Source organism: Talpa occidentalis, unplaced genomic scaffold (genome assembly GCF_014898055.3).
Source record: "Talpa occidentalis isolate TD23 unplaced genomic scaffold, MPIMG_talOcc4v2.1 talOcc4.8, whole genome shotgun sequence".
Lineage (NCBI taxonomy): Eukaryota > Metazoa > Chordata > Mammalia > Eulipotyphla > Talpidae > Talpa > Talpa occidentalis.
In genome coordinates this window covers 43,666,076-43,688,629 of record NW_023605194.1, presented here as the reverse complement: position 1 = coordinate 43,688,629, position 22,554 = coordinate 43,666,076, and the positions used below count along the sequence as shown (strand labels likewise).

The 22,554-nt window shown below is 48.2% G+C and overlaps 2 protein-coding genes across 2 annotated transcripts in view; one reads left to right on the top strand and one right to left on the bottom strand.

Annotated features, from left to right (window-relative positions):
• Nucleotides 1-792: 792 nt before the first annotated feature.
• Nucleotides 793-14,612, bottom strand: TBATA (thymus, brain and testes associated). Its single transcript, XM_037497247.2, has 12 exons — nucleotides 14,494-14,612; nucleotides 14,101-14,218; nucleotides 12,833-12,977; nucleotides 12,346-12,525; nucleotides 11,377-11,612; nucleotides 9,279-9,419; nucleotides 8,124-8,203; nucleotides 6,596-6,793; nucleotides 4,643-4,724; nucleotides 3,667-3,811; nucleotides 2,102-2,154; nucleotides 793-1,024 (listed from the first exon to the last, which is right to left on the bottom strand). The coding sequence occupies exons 3-12, from the start codon at nucleotides 12,874-12,876 to the stop codon at nucleotides 939-941; spliced, it is 1,245 nt and encodes a 414-aa protein (XP_037353144.2). The 5' UTR covers nucleotides 12,877-12,977; nucleotides 14,101-14,218; nucleotides 14,494-14,612; the 3' UTR covers nucleotides 793-938.
• A 1,294-nt stretch (nucleotides 14,613-15,906) lies between these two features.
• The window catches only part of SGPL1 (sphingosine-1-phosphate lyase 1), a 72,317-nt gene continuing 65,669 nt past the window's right edge, over nucleotides 15,907-22,554 (top strand). Inside the window, exon 1 of the mRNA XM_054690775.1 lies at nucleotides 15,907-15,970. The gene's annotated coding sequence lies outside the window, so the exon portion shown is untranslated. The remainder of the gene's footprint in view (nucleotides 15,971-22,554) is intronic.

Sequence of the window (22,554 nt, the reverse complement as noted above, 5' to 3'; positions counted from 1 at the left end):
ATGGGCTGAACTGCCAGAAGTAGGCACTCAGAGTCATAAGCGACCTTGACATTGACCTCAGTGCCTCCCCACTGCATGCCCCCTACCTTTCCAGGCAATTCTCAAGGAAGACATTGGACTTCCAGAGGGTCAAGTCCTCGATCTTAAAGGATAGGACACCCCTAGCTGCACCTGGGTCTCATTTATAAAATGCCCCTTTCCTTCTGGATTTTGCCAGGCACCATTTTTTGGATAACCCTTATGCTTTTCAGAAATGCAACTACAAATATTAGTAAGGTTTGCTGTTTGTAAATCAGTAGAGGATGTTGAAACAGAGCAGGAATTCTAGAATGAAACATGTTGAGTTGGGATCCTGGCTCTGCCTTCTACCGTGTGACATTAATATTTTACCTTATAGAGCTCTTAGGAGCATGAAATCAGCACCTCAGGTAATGGATGCAGAACAGCTCATAGTGTTCATCATCCCTGCTACCTAAGTCAGTTGGAGTGGGGTGGCGGCGGGGCTAGGGCTCAGTAATTGGTGATTGAAGATTGATGATTTTCCTGAGGAAGCTTTGAGTTCCCAACCTCATCTATAACCAGAACTCTTGTGTCTGGGCCCAAGGAGTGCAGAACCCCTTTCTCAGGCTGCCCCAGCTACCATCCACCCTTCAGTTCTCTGGAGCATAAAAGAAGCAGGTCAACTGCACATGAACAGTGGGGTTTGGATTCTCTTCAAATGAATGGGGATCGTTCAGAATATCTCATCCCCTCTCTTGGAATAAATGACCCCAAGCACATAGCTGTTGCAGATAGGAAAGTGGAACTGGCCTCTCAAAGAGGAGACTGTATTTTAATCGGCTCTATGTGATAGACAATGCGGTATTTTCGTCGAGATCGGGATAACCCCGAAGCCCAATTCATCGTTGTAGCAAAGTGCTCCACTTGCTTAAAAGTCTTCAGCCCTCTGCTTTGGGCATCAACACTTTCTCCTCTGTGTTCTCGCTTGAATGCACCTGGAGAACTTGCGCTTTCCCAATATATTCTGAAAAAAGGGAGACAGCAGACAGGAGAGGATGAGGGCGTCTGGGCCCCTCCCCGGGAGTACCCCATGCCGCCACAGGCCCTGAGCTGGTATGGGTGAGCCTTTTCAAGCTCAGTCTGGCCCTGGGCTCTGCTGGTAACCGGAGAGGGGTGAACTCCCATCTCTGATCTTCACCACCACTCTCTGTCCTTTCTACACCCAGGTAACAAATGTCTATGCAGTGCCCTCGTGTTAGACACTCAGTCAGGCACTTAGGTCTAGTCTGGGGGAGAATAACATACCCCCAAAATATCTGTCCTCTTCTCTCACCTCAACCCCCGACCCCTGACCTGGTCTCAGGCACTGGCTTCATACAACAGCCTCCCCCCTTCTCCCCTATGCCCTCCTGTCCCGTAACAGTCTATCTTCACACAGGAGCCATAGGGGTCCCCCACATCCTGCTTATAAACCCTTCAGTGCACCCCAGACACAGTGTAAGAACCATATCCTGGCCTTTGTCACAGGCCACCTGCCTCATCTCATTTCTTACTACTTTCCCCAAACCATGAGTACCCCAGTCCCCATCCTGGCCTACTTGCTCTTTCACCAGCACAGCGGGGGAAGAGGGGCTGCCCTCCTTCTAGTTTCTCTCCAGACCTGTGTAGGCCTGGGGCCTTGCTGTCACTCGGCTCTTGGAGGCCTCTTCCCACCTGCTGGTAGTTCCTACTGTCTGTTTTTTTATTGCTATTTCTCATATCACCTGCTTGAAGGCACTTATGCCTCTCAGATGTTTTTATTTATTGTCTGCACTACTCCTCACTAGATGTAAGTTCTTCATACAAGCTCCTCCACAGCTGGGATTGTCTGAATTTTCCCTCAGATGCCCAGAGCCTAACATACAACTGCTAAAAAAGCATGTGTGGGGTGAATGAGTGAATGGATGGATGGATGGATGGATGGGTGGGTGGATGGAAGGGTGGACAGATGAAACCAGACTTTCTTGGGCAGAGACCCATTTCTAGGGTGACTTGAATCCCTCGAGAAGTCCAATCTGGATGAGCCTTGGTGCCCCCAGCATGACCTGCTGCGTGGACTTACCTGGTTTCTCGCTTTTTGGTACCGGTGGTGACTTCATCTTCTTCAGGGATTGACTATAACCAACACAAACAAGAGGCTGGGAAGGTCAGGCTGGAGCACATGACAGCGGAATAGCAGGATGGGCAGGGAGTGGAGGGAAGGCACTCTTGGGAGAGGCAGGTTATCACCCTTCCTGGAGAGCCAGCAAGTCTCTTTCCTGGCTGGCACAGCCCCAGCCAGGACCCTGGCAACTGTAACTCCATTTCCTGCGGCAGCCACAGGGAACCAAGGCCTTGCTGTCCCAGTTGCTGTAGGGAGATCCCTGGACCTGCCTGCCCCAGACCCTCACCTGCCTGCTACTTCCTCTAAAATAGGAAGCCTGCTTGTTTGAGTGGAGACCAGGACCTCTGCTGCCCTAGGGAAAGTCTTACACGCACGAATAATGCTCTTCCATCTTGTATCAGCTTTCTACTTCAGCAAGCCCTTCTCTGCAGCCAGTATCATTTTTCCTGTCTCCAACTCTGGGAGAGGGGTTTTGGGAAGGTGAAACTGAGGTTCAAAGGTGGGAGGTGGCTTGCCCAAGCTCACAGTGGGGCCTGCCTTCCTCATGAGTCTCCCCTGGTCTCTCCAAATGGAAAAGAAAACCAAATTCAAGACGAGAGCAAGAAATCAAACCTTCAAGTCTGAGCACCCAGTCCCTTCTCATCAAACCCACCCATATTCCAACCATCCCAAACTCAACATTCCCTAGAGTATGCACACAGCCAACCTCCTTTTCTGAATTTCCCTACCCCCTCTCTTCAACTTCAAATCCTATCCAACCCTGCAGAGTTCCACAAGTCTATCAGAAATACCTAGGTGATTATTAAAACTACACATTCTCTATGTTCATTCCCACCCTGCTGGGTTTGAATCTCTAGGATTCTGCATTTTTAATAAGAGCTCTGGTAAATCTGAGTGCTGCTGGGCATGGCTCTCCTGCTGACCAACAGGATAACTGTGAGTAGTCATTCAACTTTCCCCGAGCCTCAGTTTTGTCATCTGTAAAATGGAGATCATACTGCTTCTGTGAGTGGTTGTGGACCAGAAAGATATACAGTACCTGGTGTTCAATATTTCTGGTTCCATTACTAACATTCAGGTCCTACTCACCTGCTTTGTGGGGCCTTCCTGAACCCTTTCTCTTTCTCCATCAGACTTAATGCTGACAGAAAGGTCCTTCTGCCTCCCTGTTTTAGCATTTCACCCCTATTTTTGTCTTCCCAAAGACCAGGAGCTTCTGGAGGACTAGATGGGGTAATTCAGACCTGGATGGTCTCTTGGCTACAAGAGACAGCTCCTGAGGCATTCCCACAGCCAGCAGTCTGGTCTGGTTTGCAAAGCGACCTTCAGAGAGTACAGACAGAAGTGGAAGGTCCCCTGCAAGGGGCTGGGCCTCTTCCTTGGGGCCAGCTCAGCCAGCTCAGGCTGTGGCTAGCACCAGGCTCACTTCTCTGGACCCACTGACCTCACTTGGGAGGACAGGCGGCTGAACATGAGGGGGCAGTTCTGGATACAGAAGGGCAGATGAAGGCGATCAAGCGCACCTGGAGGGTGGTGGTAGTTGTTTCTCTTGTAATTCTTGTACTTCTTGGAGTTGGTCGAGCAGTTTTTCTGCTGGTATGGAAAGTAATGGCTCGGGTAGGAGCTGAGCCACCGCTGTCTGCAGGAGCCCCAGTGCTAGGTCTTTCTCTGTAAGACAGCCAGGACAAGTCCTCAGCGGCAAGACCAAGGCCCCCATCCCCTCCCTAGATGAAACAGGCAAGAAGCAGGGGTCAGGGCTTCCCGCCAACCCTGGCCCAGGGCAGCTTGCTCTAACCAGCTGGCACAGGTCCCTGTAGTGGGTAAGAAGGGCCTTACTTCCCTCCTGGCCTGTGTGTACAGAGCATCCAGTGCTTCTGCTCCTCACTCTTGCTATACAAGCACCTGTGCACCCTGTTCTTAACACCCTCTGGCCCACTGCTCCCTCTCACTTACTCCCCACCCACCCTGGAAAGCTTCTCTCCTCCCTTCTCTTCCCTTCTCCCCTGGCTTTCCCCTCTGGGAAGCCTTCTCCAGCTCTCCGGCCCTCATCACTCCTCACCCTCCCACTTAGACACACGCACTGTCCCGTGTCTGCGTGTGTGTCCATGTGTGTTCATGTGCATATACGTGTGTGTGTGTGTGTGTGTTTTGTATCTATGTGTGCATTTCCCACAGTGCTGGGTGAGGACTGAGTCTGCTGAGTATAGTCTTTGGATTTTTTCCTCCTGGGTGCTGGGGCCTGCGTGCAGTTAGCATGAAGGAGGGGTCCTCCTCATGTAAGTCTTACTGTGGCATGGAGAGGAGGAAGCGGTGTGATTGTCCGGCTGGAAAAGGTTAGTTTGGGACTCCCAAAAGGAGAAAGGAGAAGAATCCCAGGTGGAGGGCCCTGGGGTGGGAGCCAGGTGACATCCATATTGGCAGAGATAGAGGAGGAGGCCCTCCCTCAGCCATCTCCAGTGAGAAAAGGACCCAGGCACCCCAGGATGGCTGTGTTCTCACCCTTTGGTGGAGCGTAGAGTAGCCAGAACTGGATAGAACTCAAGGAGTCTGTCTGTAAGATCTGACACAGGAGCTCCAAGACCTGTGGGCAGAGGGCCTGGTCAGCGTGCCCAGATGGTACCTTCCAGCCGCAGCACAGACCCTCTCCGCCCTCCCGAGTGGCCTCCCACAGCCACTGCTTGGTCACATTGGCCCCCACGGTGGCCCATGGTCCCCCTCTCTCCATGGTTCTTTACACTTTACAGGGGACCTTCTCTCCAGAGAACTCTGGAGGAAGCTCCTCACTGGACAGATGAGGAATTCAAGACCATGGGAGGATGACTCACAAGGAAATTGTGGCAGAACTAAGCCTCAGAATCATATAGGTGGGCCCCTCACCCCACTTGGAAGGGTTGTACCCCAATTCCTTCACTGGGAAGGCAAAGTCAGAGCTGGCCAATCAGTTGCTTGGAGACGCACCGAGTCTTGAATCCCTGGGTCCTTGGTGTGGGAGCTTCAGGGACCCCACGGGCTTCCTCCCCACCCTGGAGCTCCCAGAGTCTGGAGACATTAGAAAAGAGGTGAGGTGATCCCAGGGGGTAGCCTGAAGGTCAGGCCTGGCTGGTACTGCAAACCGCCCAGCTGGGGGCTCCTTCTTGCAGAGCAACTCGTACACTTCGCTCCCAGCTTTCTCAGCCTTTGGCATCTTTGTTACTTCTGGATTTTTCCCCCCCTTCATTCTCCAGTCAAGAAAAGAAAGATCCAGCTCTGTCTCGGATGGGCTATGGGAGATCCCTACGCAGGGTTGCAGGCGGCGGCCATGGCTACGGTGGGCTGAGGTTGGCACCCGTGGTGGGAGGTGTAGCCCCTGGAGTCCTAGGAAAGTGGGAACCCCTCAGTGCTTGGCAGGTTATTCTTCCCAGGACTTGAAGGGGCTTGTCAGTCCCCTCAAGTCTCTGCATCCTTGGCAGAGTGGAAACTGGGCAGGCTGCTCCCCAGGCTTATGCCACTTGGGCACCCACCCTCACCCCCATGTATATACTCACTGCAGTGACCCCCTCCCCTGTCTATCCCTGAGCCCTTCTCCATTCTCCCAATCCAACTTACCTGCCCTGTGCCCCCTCCCCACGGGACCCGAGAACCTAATTCCAGGCAAGGTGAGGCCGCCCTAAGGTGGAGAAAGTACTGTGTTCTAGTCCCAGCTCTGCTGCTCCCTCTGGGGACCTGGGCCACAGAATGTCACCTGGCAGGGCCTCAGCCTCCCCATTGTGCCATGAGGATCTCAGGCCCTGTCTATTCTATTCACTTCCCTGGACTCCAAAGGGAGCACAGGCTTGAAAGTGCTGGTCACAGGGAAGGTGCCCAGATGCTGTCTCAGTGTCTGCCTTCCCTGGAGGACACAGATATCTCAGTGCCGTAACCCACTGAAGAAGACATGGACTCATCTCAGGCCGGGAAGGGGAAACTTGAATGTGGAAAAGGTGGTCTTTTTGCTTTGCCGTAGCATAGATCAGACCCTTTCGGAGTATGAGGAGACCAGGCTGCGGGGCACAGGTCCCCGGGAGTGCTTTGAGGACACAGTGGGCAGGACCTTCATCTCCATGCTTGTCATTCCACTATTGTAGCTGCCTTCATTAGCTCATCAAATGCCATAGCTCGAGCAGACCTTCATGATGACTTGTTCATGCTCCCAATTTGGATAGATCCTGGAACTAAGGCCCTGAGAGGGAAGGACTTGACAGGGAGGGAAAGCTTAACAGAAACCTGGAGGCAGCAGGAGACTGGAACCCAGAGTCCTGGCTCCTAGGTCTGGAGTGTTCAGATCAGATGCAAGCACCCCTGGGAGAGGCCATACTTAAAAGTAGTCTGAAGAATCCTAGTGGGGATTGCTACGGGCCTGGGGGCAGGTACCACCTGGTCGTCCTCAGACCAGGGCCTCTGCTGGGCCTGCCGTCGGCTTTCCCTGGGCCTTACCAACAGCTCCTGATCCTGCAGGATGGTCTGGACTCCTCTGTCCTTGCCTGAAGCATAGTTCCTTCGACCCTGGCGGGAGGCGTGGCGGCCTATGGCTCTGGTGGAAGTGGGGATGAGCCTCCCTGTCTCAGCTGAGTACTTTGCCCCCTGTTTCCGCTGGGGCTCTTCCTTCTGCTGGGACGTAAGTGTCCTGACACTCTAGGCAGAGAGAGAGAGACAGGCAGAGACAGACACAAGGGAGGAGAGGTAAGGAGAGGAAAAGCAGGGGAGGGGAGGGGAGGGGAGGGGAGGGGAGGGGAGGGGAGGGGAGGGGAGGGGAGGGGAGGGGAGGGGAGGGGAGGGGAGAGGAGGGGAGGGAGGGGAAGGGAGGGGAGGGGAGGGGAAAGGAGGGGTGGTGGGTCACACCCTAGGACGCCCATCACTGCCTCTTCTCCTAGAATCCCAGCATCAAAACATTGCGAGGATCCAGAACGTTGACTAGACCAGCCCCACCCCACCCCATCCTAGACCCTCTCCCCAGTTCATCGTTCTATCGTCTCCCTCTTTCTCCTGAAATTTCATTGCATTTGGCTGTTCTAGTGCTCCTTGGGTGGTCTTCATGCTTCCTCTTAGGCAGACATGCCCTGCTGCCCCTCCCCTTCCCCCAGTCCCTCAGGGATTTGCAAACAATATCCTGTGTCAGGACCCCCACATATCTTAATTCGTAGTTCAGCTGCCCCCAGTTTTATCCCCCACAGCTTGGCATCTTTTCTTTGCCCTGGGAAACCCTCCCAAACCAGGACTGTGGACACGAGACCTGGGGTCCCCAGCCCCTGCAATTCCAGTTAAGACTGGTAGTAAGTATCCTTCCGCCCATTTTAAAGATAAGAAAACTGAGGTCCAGGCAGCTAAGCTGAGCTCTGCAGGGAATCAGCTGCCGAGCAGGGGTGAGCACTCTGCTGCTCAGGCAGGGGCAGGACCCTACTCAGCCACACAGCGCTGGGCCTGTCCCAGGACCAATTCCAACTCCCTGCAGTCTGCCTCCCAACTATTTTTACTGGGTTATCAGCAAAAGGCCCCATGCGATCACCCCCACCCTGCTTGAGTCAGTGATTCTCCACTCCTTATGAGAACAGATACTAAGTTCAGAGGGAAACACAAGCTCCTCTTGCCCACACTCAAAGTTGGTCCCCTCTCACCTTTTCTCCAACCAATGCCCGCCGCCTGCCCCCTCACCCCCCATCTCAAGCTGTCCTGTACTTTTCAGCCCCTGAGATTTGGGCTGCACGCCTCTACTGGGAGCGCCGCCCCTTCCACTAGCTGACCTCCCACTCTTTTTGGGATGTCTCCCCTAGGAACATGCTCTCCTCCTGAGCCCTCACTGCAACCCTCTCCCTTAAGTGTTCCCGGGCCCCTCCTCCCGTGCCAACAGCGCCTCATATGACCCTGTGCTCTAGGACTGATTAGGTCCCACTGACTCGGAAGGATTTGGGACAGGAAATGGATCCATTTCCTCTCTTCCCAGGCAGCTCCTCTGTTCAGCACCCACCTCCTTGTCCTTCAGCTCATTCTCCTTGGTGAAGATGGCCACCCGGGAGGCCAGGTCCTTCAACTCCTTCTTCCATGCCTCTGGGAGGAGGGAACAAGATCCCGCTGGCCCACATCTGGGTTCTCCCCATTGCCCTCCCTGTGGTGCAGGGTGTTGGGAGGCCTGCTCCCCTCCCCAGCTTTGTACCCTACATCTTTTTTTTAAAAAGTATTATTTATGCATACAAGAACTGGGGTACAGGCCAGAGGTGTGTGGGGTGAGAGGATTCACCAGAGACAGAGTGGAGAACAGAACAGGCAGATCTACTGAAATACACTGCTGAGGGGAGCAGCGGGTGAGACAGGAGAGGTCTGCTGCGCCATGTGGGTTGCTCCCTGGCTGGCCAGGGGATGGAACCCATGCCCACCCTACATCTTAAAGAGAGAAGCAGAGGCAGGGTCCTTGAGAGATGGAGCAGGAATATTTCATTGGCTGGGAGTGCGTGGGTGTGGTGAGTGCTGGAAGGGCTCGATGTGCAAGGCCTGGGGTTTATTTGGAGACTGTACCAGGTTGTATATTGTTCATTATAGCGTTGCCTCTTTTAGGGCTCTGAAGCTGGACTGAGATTCAGGAAAAGTGCTGTTACTAAATACCGAACTACTGCTGGAGTGGTTATTAAGGAGCACTACAGCACATCTTCCAAACCTGTGCATGCACAGGACTGTCCTGCCCCCCAGGATCTCCCTTCCTCCCCACCCTACCCACTTTCCCACACCCTAGTATGGAAAGGGCAAGGCTTGCCAAAGCAGAGGCCCCTGGCACACAGCTCCAGCACGCTCTATGCTGATGAGATGATAAGCTGGTACCTGAGACTACAAGTTACTAAATATTTCCAATATCATGCCCTTCTCCAGCTGTCAGTCACAAGACTGTTGTCCAAATCTGCTTGTCTTCTGCTTGGTACAGAAGAAACTCAAAAACAAGCAGGGGTGCATTTGTTAGCCACTGGGCGGGGGTGCGCAGGGAGAGAACTAATGCAGATGCAGGTGCCCAGGGAAATGAGGGGGAAAATGGAGGACCCCACCATAAGCCACTGACCTAAAAACAATAGCCCTTTCCTTCTCAGGCACCCCCCCAAGCAGGGCTGCCCATGGGGAAGGTGTATGGTTCAAGTACCTCCAGAAGAAAGCTGGGGTTCCTTATTGGACTGTGGGTCACCAATGGGGCCATAGATGGTGGGCATCCCCATCAGATAGCGGGGTAAGGTTGCCAAAGAGAACTCGTCCCTGACGACACAGACGGGCTTCCCGGTGAGATCTGTGAAGGGTTAGAGGTGTGAGAAGGTGGCCCAGGTGGACCCCAAGAACTCTGGGAGACCAGTCGAGGCTAGTGTACAGGGAGAGCCCCAACATCCCCTTCTCCCAGTACCCACAGCCCTTAGATCCGCAGCGCTGGGAGGAAATCTGCAGCCAGCATGGTCCACCCCAGGGGCACTCAGAATGGAGGCGGGAGGGACTTGCTCAGGGTCACGCAGTAAATTAGGCAGAGGTGAAAGAACCAGGTGCCTTGGGCCCCTAGTTCTGAGTCCTTTGCGTTTTCTATGATGGGGTAATACATGCAGGTATGAGCACACAGAGGTCATGCTGGGGGCATTAAAACACAGTCTGTGATAAGAGGGCTCGGATCACAGGGAGTGAGATTTCACTAGACTCTTACAATGAACCTCACACCACCTGTCAGCCTGTGTAGGGCACAGGGCAGGGCAGCTCGGAGGTGGTGGCAGGCAGTTTGCACGCGAGGGCCCTTCTGAGCGAAGGGCTGTGTGATGTGCTATTCCTATTAGAGGGTTAAGCCTGGAGGAGCAGCCTGGTTTGGACTCAGAAAGGTCGCCTCCTCTCCCTTTCCCTTTTGGTGCCAGGACCCCTCAATTTTTGGGTTCCCTCCAGCTCGCTGCCACCTCCTCCTCTCCTCTGCTGTTTCCTTCTCATCTCTGTAACCTCTCACCTTGGGGTACCGGGGCTGTGTCCCCAGGTTCTCCTCTCTTGGATGCACGGATCTCTGGTGCATACATACCGGACGATCTTCTCCAGCCATGTCCACTCAAATACCATCTTCTGAATGGCTCTCACACCTGCCTCTGCCCGAACTCCACACCCAGCTGCCCACTCTCCACCTCCTCCTGGGTGTCTGAAAGGCAGCTCACACTTCTCGTTTCCCACGTCCCAGCCAAACTCCTGACCCTTCCCCACCTTCCACTGGCTCCTTCCATAGGCTTATTTGTCTCAGTCAATGCAACTGCAGTTGCTCAGGCCAAAAGCTAGGCATCAGCCTTGATTTCTCTTCTTCATACTTTATTTTTCATCGACCAGCAAATCCTGCCGGCTTTACCTTCTGTATATCTCTGGAATAAATTCACTAATATTTCCATTACCGCCTTTCTGGCTGTCCACACAGAGGGCAGTAGGTCGCTCCTGTCACTGCTTTGCTCTTAACCTTCCAATGGTTCCTACTTGACTTGGAAAGACGACTCCATGTCAAATGCTGCAGGGCCCATGTACTCTCTGATGCTCTCCTTTCTCCCCCTCGATCCCCACTATTCCTGCAACGGTGCCCAGATGCTCTAGCCTCACGGCCTGTATGCTTGTTGTCTCTCTACCTGGGACATTCTTCCCGATATCCATGTGGCTCATGCCTCTTCCTTTAGTGCTTTGCTCAAATGTCTTGTTGTTGGTCAGTCTCTCCTCTCCAGCCTTGAGACTCACTCTGGTACCTGGTCTCTTTCCTGGCCTCCCCCACTATCTCAACCCCATCAGGGCAGGGGCTGCCTGTTTTATTCACTGTCATTCCCCAGGACCTAAAAAAATACCTGAACTATTGTTCACATACAATAAATGGTTGATGGATGGATGGGTGAAGGGATGAAATGGCCTAAGCTAGAGAACAGAGAGCAGCTGGGGCAAAATGTCATCCATTTGTCTGATTTGTAAAATGGGAGAATCCAGCAAGGAGGGAAATCCTATATTTTACACACACACACACACACACACACACAGTCTGCCCTTAAGACTTTTATTCTGCTCCCCACCCCTCCCAACTCCCAAGGCAAGTCTTGATTTGGCTAAGTGCTGCAGTGGCCAAACAGCTCTGTGACCCTGACCAAGTCCCCATCCTCTCTGGACCTCAACCTGGAAGCAGGAGGCCTCCCCCCTTTCCAGTTTTCAAGAACACTCCCCACCCCCCACCCCACCCAGGTTTTGGCCTACCTCAGCCCTACCTTTGATGTGGATCACACGTTGGGGGTGGGGGTGGTGTCGGGAGAAGAAGGAGTGGTGACTGAGACGGCCAAAGCGATAGGCGCCTGGGGTTTTGGTCTTAGGGGTCTTTGGTGCCTCTTGGGTCAGCTCAAACTTCATGATCCCTGGGATCACCAATTCTTTCTGTGGCCCGTCATTCCCTCGATGCCTTGGATTGTCCTCACACTTCTTCACAGGCTTCAGCTCAGCCTTTGGACTAAAAGACAGGATCAAGAAGAAGGTAATGGAGCCCCCATAGTGGTGCTCATCTGAGCTCAGAACTCAGTGCCTGTTTTCTAGTATCTCAATACCACCCCATGGCACGCAAAGCTGGGTCTCTCCGAGAGTCCTTTCCAAATTGGTACAATCCGGCCCCAGATTTTAGAAGGCAGCCTTCCTAAAATAACTTAGCAGGAAGCTAGGATCCATTTGAGAGAATGCAGATGGGATCTCCCAGGATCCCAGTTTCTCCCCAGAAACCATCTCTAAAGCCAGAGACAGAAATCACAGACCCACCTACTCATCCAAACACCTCGGATGGAGCAAAGACCCATTATATATATACATGGGCTGACACAAGCAAGGGCCTGCCCCCAAGCCAAACTGTTGGCAACCCAGGAGAAGTCAACTACAGGTGGTCACCTCCCCCCATGCCCTTGGGTCAGTCTTGGCCCAGTCAAAGCCGGTACCAAACCAGACTACACCACCAAGTCTTTCCTGTGGGGGCACCTCCTGGAAGAGATATCAGGCTGTGACGCCGCAGGGAAGCATCAAGCTCTTACTGGCTTGGCTTCACTGGAGACAAGCCGTCTCAGGTTCTCTGGCCTCCACCCTGCAGCCCGCCCTGCTCTGAGTATGCTGTACTTTTTCCCCTAGAGGGAGAGGTCAAGGTCGGCCCGCAAAGATCCAAGCTCAGCTGCGTTTACTTGGGGCCTGGTGGTACCACCTGCCTGCTAGGTGTCTGTATTTCCTTCTCCTTGTGGCCCTGGAAAGGAGTCTCATTGGAGGAGAACAGATGGGCTTTGGATACGCTAAGTAAGACTTTCCGCCCTGGGACACTGGGAGGATCCTGCTGATCAGGCACCTGAGTTTCCTGTTCCATCTTCGATTCATCACTAAGAGACTTGGGACTTAAAGAAATAAAGCAAACCTCAGAAAGTAGCAATTCGAAGCCTCCCTCATCCCCTGCAAGTAACAGAGGAAGCCACTCCCAGAAATCAGTGCCCCTGCCCCCTGCCACCATGGCCTCCCTTTCCCCAGGCTGTGACCCCTGCTAACTCAGGCTTGAGAACCCCGCTGGGGGCCTGGTTGGTGACAATGAAAGGTGAGGAAAAACTGCTGAGTCTTTCCTCTGCTGAGTTCACCAGGCTACCTTTGTCTTCCTTCCCACCCCTACCCCACTTCCTTGGCCAGCAGGATGTGCACATGGGACCTTACCTTATCTGTGGATCCTGGGACAATTCAGTCATCTCCGTAGTCATTTTAGGGTTTAATGGAATAAAGACTTGTACACTTAATACTAGTGCAGAAGACAGATGACAGTCGCTCTCATAGACTGGTGATGGGAGTATAAGCCAGAACACTTTGGGGGGAAAATGACAACATCTTATAAAATTGAACATGTGCATGCCATACCATGCAGCAACTCCTCTGCCAGATACATGCTCAACAGAAACTCTTGCAGATGTGCAACTGGGACTATTTGCAAGAACATTCAAACTCACATTGTTCAAATAAGCAAAAACATGGTGACAATCCAAATGTTCAATGGCAGAAGAATGGATAAACAAGCTGTGGTGATTCAGACAATTGAACATTGTATTGCAAGGAAAATGAATGAACCACAGCTATAGTCAGTGCATTGATGCATCTTATCAGCAGATACATCTTACAAGTCAAGGAACTGTCCTGATGTAGCCTAAGATTCTTTTGAAAAATGAAGTTCAAAAGCAAGAAAAATTATCATAAGCGTGATAAAACAAGGAAAAAACAAATGTTAATGACAAAAGTGACTAGTGGCTACTTCTGAGGGGAGGGGAAGGAGGGAGGAGACAAGATGTGTTGGTGGTGATTTTCTAGTTCTTGGTTTGCAACATTATTTACACATGTTCACTATATTATTAACTAATGAAATTAAATGGATGAAAGACGATGGATGTCAAACCTAAGGATTGTGATTAATCTAAATCTCTGGACCTGAATATATATATATATATATATATATCTCCAAAGTACTGGGGTTGCAGGTGCCAGGAATGGGTTTAGGACAGAAAATCAGTGCATTCTTCAAATTAACCCTCAGAATCACAGAAATTCCCAGGGCCAAACTTGGTGGGGAGGGTGGGTCACACTCTCTGAGGTGGAGAAAGAGAAGACTCTTTGGGGTCACCCAGCAAGGAACCAGGCATTCTGATTCAAAGGCTCTTTCTTGAAAAGAGAAAGAGTTCTTCCTTTTAAGGGAGCTTTGGATGAGGGTAGGGTGGGGGTCCTGTGCCCTAGAGCACTTAGATGCCACAGGCTTGAGGATAGCCCCAAACCCACCTGCCAGTAGGAAAAGATATTTTTCATAATATACACTTTCAAAATGCTTTTGACTATGATCACAGTAAGAAACTCATTTTTGCCTCATGACCCAATTAACACATGCATGAGCATAGGTTTGTGGATATGAAACTGAAGCAAGGAGATCCCCAAGCCATACTTACCCTTGCTTCATTTGATGCAGACTCACATCTTCTTTCTACTTTTGGCTTTCATTTTGTAAATGTTAGACGTGAACCCACTCAATTGATTTTATTAGCCATGAATGGATCACACCCATAGCTGCTGCAGAGAAGTCAAGAGAGACTGAGCAGGCCAGGCCTGCCTTATCCAGATTGGAACAGGCTGAGCCCACTGCCCCTGCCCTCATCCTCACTTCCCTTTTCCTCTGGGCCCCCAGCCATCCAGGCAGGAGGGGTCTGAATGCTCAGATCAGTAATGAAACAGAACTTATATTTCTCCAACTCAGCTCCCTTGGGCTCCACCCCTATCCCCCACCCAGGCTCCTGTCTGGCTGCAGTGTTTCTTTTCTCCCCTGGAGAGGTCCCTGGACTCACCGAAGGCAAGTGCCCGCCGCTATAGAATGTGGGTAGGAAGCCCTTGCTGCCAGAGCAGAAAGGAGCAAAAGAACCAGTCACCGAGAAGGCTCCTTGGTTCTGTGGGCAAGCCTGTCTGCTTTGTGACTGCATGAGCTAGTGGTTGCTAGGTTACCCCTTCCCTACAACTCCAGAACCACTCCCCAGAACCCCTCTCCTCATCCCCACACAGCTCCTTTTACCTCTCCTGGAGGGCAGACAGGACTCACTGAGGATCTTCTCCCTTCCTGAGCTCCCTCTCCACGTTGCATTTGGCATTTTCAGTGGGGGGACTAGGGAGAAAATGAGAGTCAGGGCGGGTTCCAGCCAGCAAGTAACAGGCAGAGAGAGAAAAACTGGCGAAGAAAGTTGGAAGAGTTGGATCCCAGCTCTGTCAGACAGAATGGGCCTAATGCTACCTAAGCGGGTTCTGTCTCCATGCACCCAGTTTCTGAGGATAGACATGCAGAGTCATCTCTTGGCATGGAGAGAGGGAACCCTGTGAATGTGACTCAGAGCATCCGTGCCCCCTATTCCAGGCAGGATAGCTGGTGGGAAGGTCCTGTGCTTCCTGTTGGCCAGGAGTTTCAATCTGACACCACCTAGCCATGTCTCCTTGGGGAAGTCGCTTGTACTGCCGGAGATTCCGAACAGCCACAATAACGCTCAGTTCAAATCCCAGTCCGGCTACATCCTAGCAGACAATCTACCTGGTGTCTCTGAGCCTCAGTCCTGTGTCTCTGAAATGAGTGATACTTGCACTGATTTTCACAGGACTTGGGGGGAGACTGAGTGACAGTGCACAGGAAAGTGTTTAGAGCAGTGCCTGGCACCAAGAGTGAGCGCTCATTGTTGCTCCTCTCTACTTATAAAATGCAGCATCTCACTTACTCACAAAAGATGTTTTGAAAGACAAAAGCAATAAGGAAAGTGAAGCACCTTGCCACATGCCTGGCACACCGGTGATGCTTAGAAATAGTGACATAAGAGTCATTATCACTGGTAGCTCATGGAGGAGGGGGGTCTAGTGAAATGAGTCCTTTGCCTAATTGCTTGGGTAATTTGCTTTATTTCTCTAAGGCTCAACTTGGACACCTGTAAAATGGAGGTGAGGATTATCTTTAATCTATGAGACAGTGGTGGGTTAGAGGCTGGGAGGGGCACAAACAGGCTGAAAGAGGAAAGGTTTTCAGGCTATGCCTGAGGCTGTCCCAAGAATGAGAAGATTCTGTTCAAGAGTTCTCAGCACCCCTGGCTCCCTAACAGAGCCCTGAAAGCTTCTAGATTCTAGCTTCACTCTGGGAGGAAGAAAATGAAGGAGGGTTGCTTGAGGCAAAACCGAACTCTTCAAAACTTCTAACCTTCTCAGCTGAAGGGAGGGACTCTGATCACAGCAGTCACCCTCCGGGGAGTGAACTTCCATGTTGTCCTTGACCCATATGCTTCTCCATCCACACAGGTATGTGTCCCCCTTTAAGCTCTAACTTTTCCTGGATGTGTCTCTGCAGAAATGAAGTGATCCATTCTGAAAGCCTCCTCTTCCACGCTTCTCGGGAATCCTGGTGGCTGTTATGATAAGTGATATATCATGTTTGAAAGAAGAGAGGACTCTCTTCCATCCTGACTACCCTGATGTTTTCAGATACTTAGGGGGCTTCCCAGTGTCAGGGCTGACACAGCTGAGAGTAAAACCAGCTTCACCTTCCCATTGCACACCCCCCCATGTCCCCACCCCACCCCCACACCTAGAATCTCCCCTCTCTGCAGTTTCATTTTCCATCCCTTCAGTTATCCCTGATGAACTGAGGTCTGAAAATATTACATGTCACAAGATTTTTTAAGAGAAAGCTCACATTCACAAGACTTTTATTACAGTAGAGTGTTGTCATGGTTTTATTTTATTATTAATCATTGTTGTTAATTTCTTACCACACCTCATTTAGAAATTAAACTTTAGCATTGGCGTGTATGTATTGGGAAAACCACAGCGTAAAATAGGGGTTGGTGCTATCTGTAGTTTCAGGCATCCACTGGGATCTTGGAACATATCCTCTGTAGACAAGGGGGTACTACTGTATTCTTTAGAACTGAACATGCGGTCTGCTGAGGGAAACCTACTTTTTTCTTTATGGTCAGAGATTCTGTCTTCCTGGAAATGGAGTGCAGTCCTCCTGCCTTTCAGTGTCCACACATACATTGCTAGTATGTAGACTTTTTTGTTAGTTTTGTATCCTGTGATTTTGGGGAACCCGCTCATTAGTCCAAGGAGATGTGTTATAGATTTCCTTAAGTAGCTAATAATATCACCCACATAGGGAACATTTTAATTTTTTTCTGTCCGGTCTGTGTGTCTTGTCTTTATTACCTATTGCACACACTAGAAATTCTAATACTATTTTGAATAATTGAGTAGAGAATGGTAAAAAGTGGATATCCTTGTCTTGTTTCTGATCTTATGGGATAAGCATCCAGTCTTATTCATTACATGTAATGTTAGCTGTAGGGTTTTTGTAGGTGTTCCTTTCTAAGGTGAGCTGTTCTTTATTTTCACTTTCCTGAGAGGTTTTTATATTATTGAATTTTGTCAAGTGCTTTTTTGGCCTTAATGGATATGATCTTACATTTTTTTTTCTTTAACTTTCTATTATGGTGGCTTACAATGATTGATTTTACATATTGAAGCAGTCTTGTCTTTCTGAAATAAACCTCACTTGATCCTAATGGATAATTCTTTTGACGTATTGTTGAATTCCATTTGTTAAAGATTATTATATCTGTTTTCATGAGGGATATCGGCCTGTGGTTTCCTTTATTGTATACTGCCTTGGTCTGGTTTTGGTAACAGGGTAATACTAACTTCATAAAATGAACTGGAAAGTGTTCTTGCCACTTTGGGGCGGGGGGGAGAAGGGACAAAAGATTGCATAATATACATGTTAATTCTTCTTGGAATGTTTGCTAGACCTTTCTAGGAAAACCATGTGGACTTGGAATTCTATTTTTTTTTTTTTTGAGAGTCTTTAAATTACAATTTTCTTTATAGTTACAGGGCTATTCAAATTATCCATTTCACATTGGGTGAGTTATAGTAGTTTGTGTTTTTCAAGGAATTGGTCCATATCTTTTAAGTTGTCAAATTTATATGCAAAGAGTTATTCCTAGTATTCTTTTATTATCCTTTTGAAGATTGTATTAATAACCCATTTCATTTATAACATTGACCATTTGTGATTTTCTCTTTTTCTTTGTCAGTATCACTAAAGGTTTGTCGATTTAAATTTTCTTTTCAAAGAAGTGGTCCTTTATTCCATTGATTTTTCTCTGTTTTATGTTTTCAGTTTCATTGATTTCTGCCATATCTTTATTATTTTCTTTTTGTGTTTATGTTGGGTTTATTTTGCTTTTCCTCCTCTACCTTCTCAAGGCAGGAGCTTAGATTATTGATTTAAGACTATTCTTTTCTAATGTATGAATTTAGTGCTATAAATTTCCCTCTCAGTTTAGCAGTATCTCACAAATTCTAATTTGGTATATTTTAATTATCATTTTGTTAAATGTATTTTTTATTTTCTTGAGACTTCTACTTTGACTCATGGATTGTTTGAAGTTTATGCTTTAGTTTCAAATGTTTGGATATTTTCCACCCTCTCTATACTTTCAATTTCTACTTTGGTTCCATTGTGATTAGAGAACAAACACTATATATTTTAATTCTCTCAAATTTTTTGAAGTTTATTTTATACTCAGTATATGGTCTTTATTGGTATGTATTCTGTGGCCATTTGAAAAAATGTATATTCTGCTGTTGTTAGGTAGAATATTTTATAAATGTCCATTAGATTCTGCTAGTTGATAGTGGCATTGAGTTCTTCTCTATCCTTGCTGATGTTCTGTCCAGTTCTAGCAATTGTTGAAAGGGAGACATTGAAATCTCTAATTATAACTTTAGATTTGTCTATTTCTCTTTTCAGTCCTATCAGTTTTTTATTTGCATATTTTATGACTGTACTGCCTGGTGATACACATTTAGGATTGTGATATGTTCTTCTTGATAGATGGACCTGTTTATCATTATATAAAGTCCCCTGTCTCTGGTAATTTCCTTTGCTCTGAAGTCTACTTTATCTGACAATATTAATATAGCCACTTCTTTAATCAATGTTTGCATTTCTTTAATTAGTGAGAGTGAACATCTTTTCATATTTGTATATATTTATTGTGATCTCTGTTCATATCCTTTGTTCATTTTGTCTGCTGATTTGTTAGTCCTTGTTATATGGATACACAGATTTATATATTAGATTATCCCTTTGTAATATGAGTAATTTTTAAGAGAACATTTTTTTCTTATGTTGTTGTTTGTGCTGTGAACTCCTCCTAAACTGCTACTCTGTAGAGCGCACATGCACTGACATTAGGAGTTCAGAGAGGGTAGCTCTGTTTTGACGCATTCTGCTTTTTGGGGGTTTTCATGCCTCCCTATGGAAAATCCACAGAGAAGAGCACAGGCTCTGGAAACACACTTGCCATTCTCTAGCTATACAAATTTAGATAGGTTTTGACAACTTCCAGATCCTCAATTTCTTCATTTGTAAAATAAGGATAGCAATTCTGCCAACCTTATTGGATTATTTTATGCTTAAATAAAATAATGCACATGTAATCACCCACCACAGTGCCTGACCTATAGTGAAGACTTGATGAATGGCATACTTTTAATTTTGTTTACTCAAATCAAGCAAATGTTTAATGAATGGCTGCTATATAATCCTGGTGTTATCCCCCATCAGTGTATAAGAGAAAATCCTGTGATCACATGCCCCTTGTCTTATCTTGTCTTCTACTTTGTCTGTGGAGGTCTGGATTATGGCCAATACTGTTGGGTGCTTTGATGAGGGTTGGCAGCTCTGAAAATTGAGTCTCTTCCAGGCTCTTGGGGTATAGCCACTAAGGCATTGCCTGTGCCTGTTGTCCCAAAGTCTGTGTGACTAGCTTGTGTGACTAGAGGAGAGGAAAGAAAAGTACATGACTTAAGACCCCACATGGTCCACCCACCTGTCTTTCCTGAGATGATCAAAGTCATTTGGCTATCTGTCACCTGAACAGGACTCACTGTTCCAGAATTAACAGGTATATATAGGTTTAAACCATTACTTAAGAAGGTCACCCAACTGGAAGAGCAGGCATAAGAAAAGAGAGAAACCTGAGCTCTCTAGGCTGGTCTAAGGTCATAGAACCAAATAAGCTTCCTACACTCATCCCTTTTCAACTTACATGCTTCTTTTCTGACTTCTACCCAAGTTCTCTCCCTCACACTCTTTTTTAATACTCAGTAATTCTTACAATGACATGTATCTGTGCTGCAAGCTTGCAACCTCCAAGAGGTCAAAGGCCACATTGTTTTGTTTATCACCAAGCATAGGGCCTTTCTCTGTACGCTGGTTAGACAAGTGTGCTTCTTTTGTGCTAATTCATTGAACTCTCAGTGCAATGCTTGGTGCCCAGTAAATATTCACTGCACAAATGAATGAATGAATCCCACAGTCTAAGCTAGTTATCCAAGACATTCACCCACTAAGTGCTGATTCTAAGAGTCTTACCAAGTTTATGGTAGTATTTGCCACTAAATCAGCTCTAGTGATAGGAATGCTCTACTGTCCAGGGCTACCTGGTCATTTTTGATGTAGTCCTGTTGGCCAGGAAGTTCTTCTTAATATTGAACTGAAATATATCTCCTTGAGGCATCCAGTCAGTATTCTTAGTCTACCTTTGGCCACATGAATCAAGTTTAGGCTGCCTTTGAAGTTAATTCTAAAATCCACCTTTTCTCCAAGGTAAGCACAAAATCATTGAATAGATAGACACTTATTTGTTGAGTGCCTACAACATGGAATTGGCTAGAGAATGAAAAGATGAAAAGATATAACACCTGTACTCAAGAGGTTACTGGTCTTGTAGGGAACCAAAGAAATGAAGCTAGAATGTGAAAAGTGCTAGGGACAGTGGAGATCAGCAGAGGGGTGCCCAAGTCAACCTAGGAGTCTTGAGGAAATGCCACAGAGGAGGGTATGGAATGAGCTCCAAGTAGAACAGGGAGGAGAGATTATTCCAAGGTAAAAAAGAAAGCATACTCAAAAGTGTGCAGATATAAAAGCCCATGGCTCTTATGGGGACTTTAAATCGTTCCATATAGCTAATGAGATCAGCAGCCCCAGGTTGAACAAAATAGTCCAGTGTAGGCCTGTTGTCCCAGAAAACCTACCAATATGTCCTCAGTCTCAAAAGTATCCCAGATTGAATGATAAGTTACATGATCACTCCAGCTATGCTTGATGCTCTATTTTATTTTATTTTTTTTGCAATTTTAAAAGATTTATTTATGCATACAAGAACTGGGGTACAGGCCAGAGGTACGAGGGGTTAAAGGATTCACCAGAGACAGTGTGGGGAACAGAACAGGTGGATTGACTGAAATACACTGCTGAGGGGAGCAGTGGGCGAGACAGGAGAGGTCTGCTGCGCCATGTGGGTCAGCTCCCTGGCCGGCTGGGGATTGAACTCGTGCTGAAGAGGCTATGGATAGCTTCATAGTGCTGTGTGTAATCCCTTGCGCCACCAGGGAGGCCCTGTGTTTGGTGCTTTAAATCTGAGGGTGAGGTAGAAAAGGGGAGTATGAAGTTGGAAAGAGAAGTTGCTCTTAAGAGGCCTGGTGGGCCAAATTCAAGAAGAGCATTCAGTTAACTGAGCTTTGTATGGGTGTCTTCCCTTTGAGGTCATCTTCTCCAGATATATAATTCACAAAGAGATGAGCATATCTGTTGATAAATGATTATTGCTATGGGTTATCTGTTATGGAAGATTTATCAGGTTAAGTGATTTCCATATAGCCTGAGATGTGGCCCAGGCAATCTCCCCGACCTTTGTTTATACATGTCCTGTAACTGATTCATTACAGCAGGCTTTGGTTTTGACTTGTTTTTATGGTTGTGAGGTTGTGTTCTGAGACAACATTGGGCAATCCCCTTAGGACCTCTGTTCCTCACCAGAATGATTGTAAAGCTTCCCTGGAGGTGGGTGGCTAGGGTCAGGAGCAGGCCTATAAATAAGTAGTTATAAATAATTGCTTTAAAGAACTGGGAAGATTTGTGTATTTGGAGCAAATTGTAAGAATATGCAAATGGAATGAGTTTGAGTCTAAGATGATGCAATAACTAGGGAATGTTGAGTTAGGTATTTCCAAGGGCAGTCAGTAGAAATGGTTTAAACATTGAGAGTATTTGAATTATGTGAATAGGAGTGAATTAGAGTGGACATTTGAACTATGTTCAAGTGCCTGGTTTCCTCAGTAGTGTCCCCTACGATGTCTCTCCCTAAGTGGCAGGTGTTGGTTTGTATCCCCAAACTGAATGTAGCAGTCCCCTCCAGCAGGACTAGCTTCAAGATCCATTTTTCCACAAGGAAGTCAATTGACAGTGGACCCAGGACTTCTGGAAGATTCCCCACCCCAATCACTGCTTTGACACTTGGCTGCTTCAGACTTTTCCCCACCCCTTCCTGCTTTGTCAACCTGCTGGAGTTTGGGGGGCTAGTTTGAAATTTTATTTATTTATTTATTTTTAAAGAGTTATTTATTTATTTATGCATACAAGAACTGGGGTGTAGGCCAGAGGTGCAGGCCAGAGGTGTGGGGGCGGGGGTTGTGAGAGGATTCACCAAAGACAGAATGGGGAGCAGAACAGACAGATCTACTGAAACACACTAGTGAGGGGAGTCAGCGGGCAAGACAGGAGAGGTCTGCTGCGCCATGTGGGTTGCTCTTGGCTGGTGGGGGATCGAACTCATGTGGCTGGTGATAGCTCGATAGTGCTGTCTTCAACCCCTGAGCCATCAGGGAGACGCTAGTTTGAGAATTTAGGTATATTAATTTGCTAGGACCATAAACTGGATGGCTTGAACAACAGAGATTTCTTGCCTCTCAGATCTGGAGACTAGAATTCTGCGATCACGATATCAGCAGAACTGGTTCCTTCTGAGCATGTAACA

Excerpts from the sequence above, each read along its gene's own strand:
- TBATA (XM_037497247.2), bottom strand. The coding sequence starts at position 12,876 with ATGACTACGGAGATGACTGAATTGTCCCAGGATCCACAGATAAG. Across the intron at positions 11,613-12,345 it reads GAAATACAGACACCTAGCAG|TCCAAAGGCTGAGCTGAAGC; the intron begins GCAGGTGGTACC and ends CCTGTCTTTTAG. Across the intron at positions 9,420-11,376 it reads ACGTGTGATCCACATCAAAG|ATCTCACCGGGAAGCCCGTC; the intron begins GTAGGGCTGAGG and ends AACCCTTCACAG.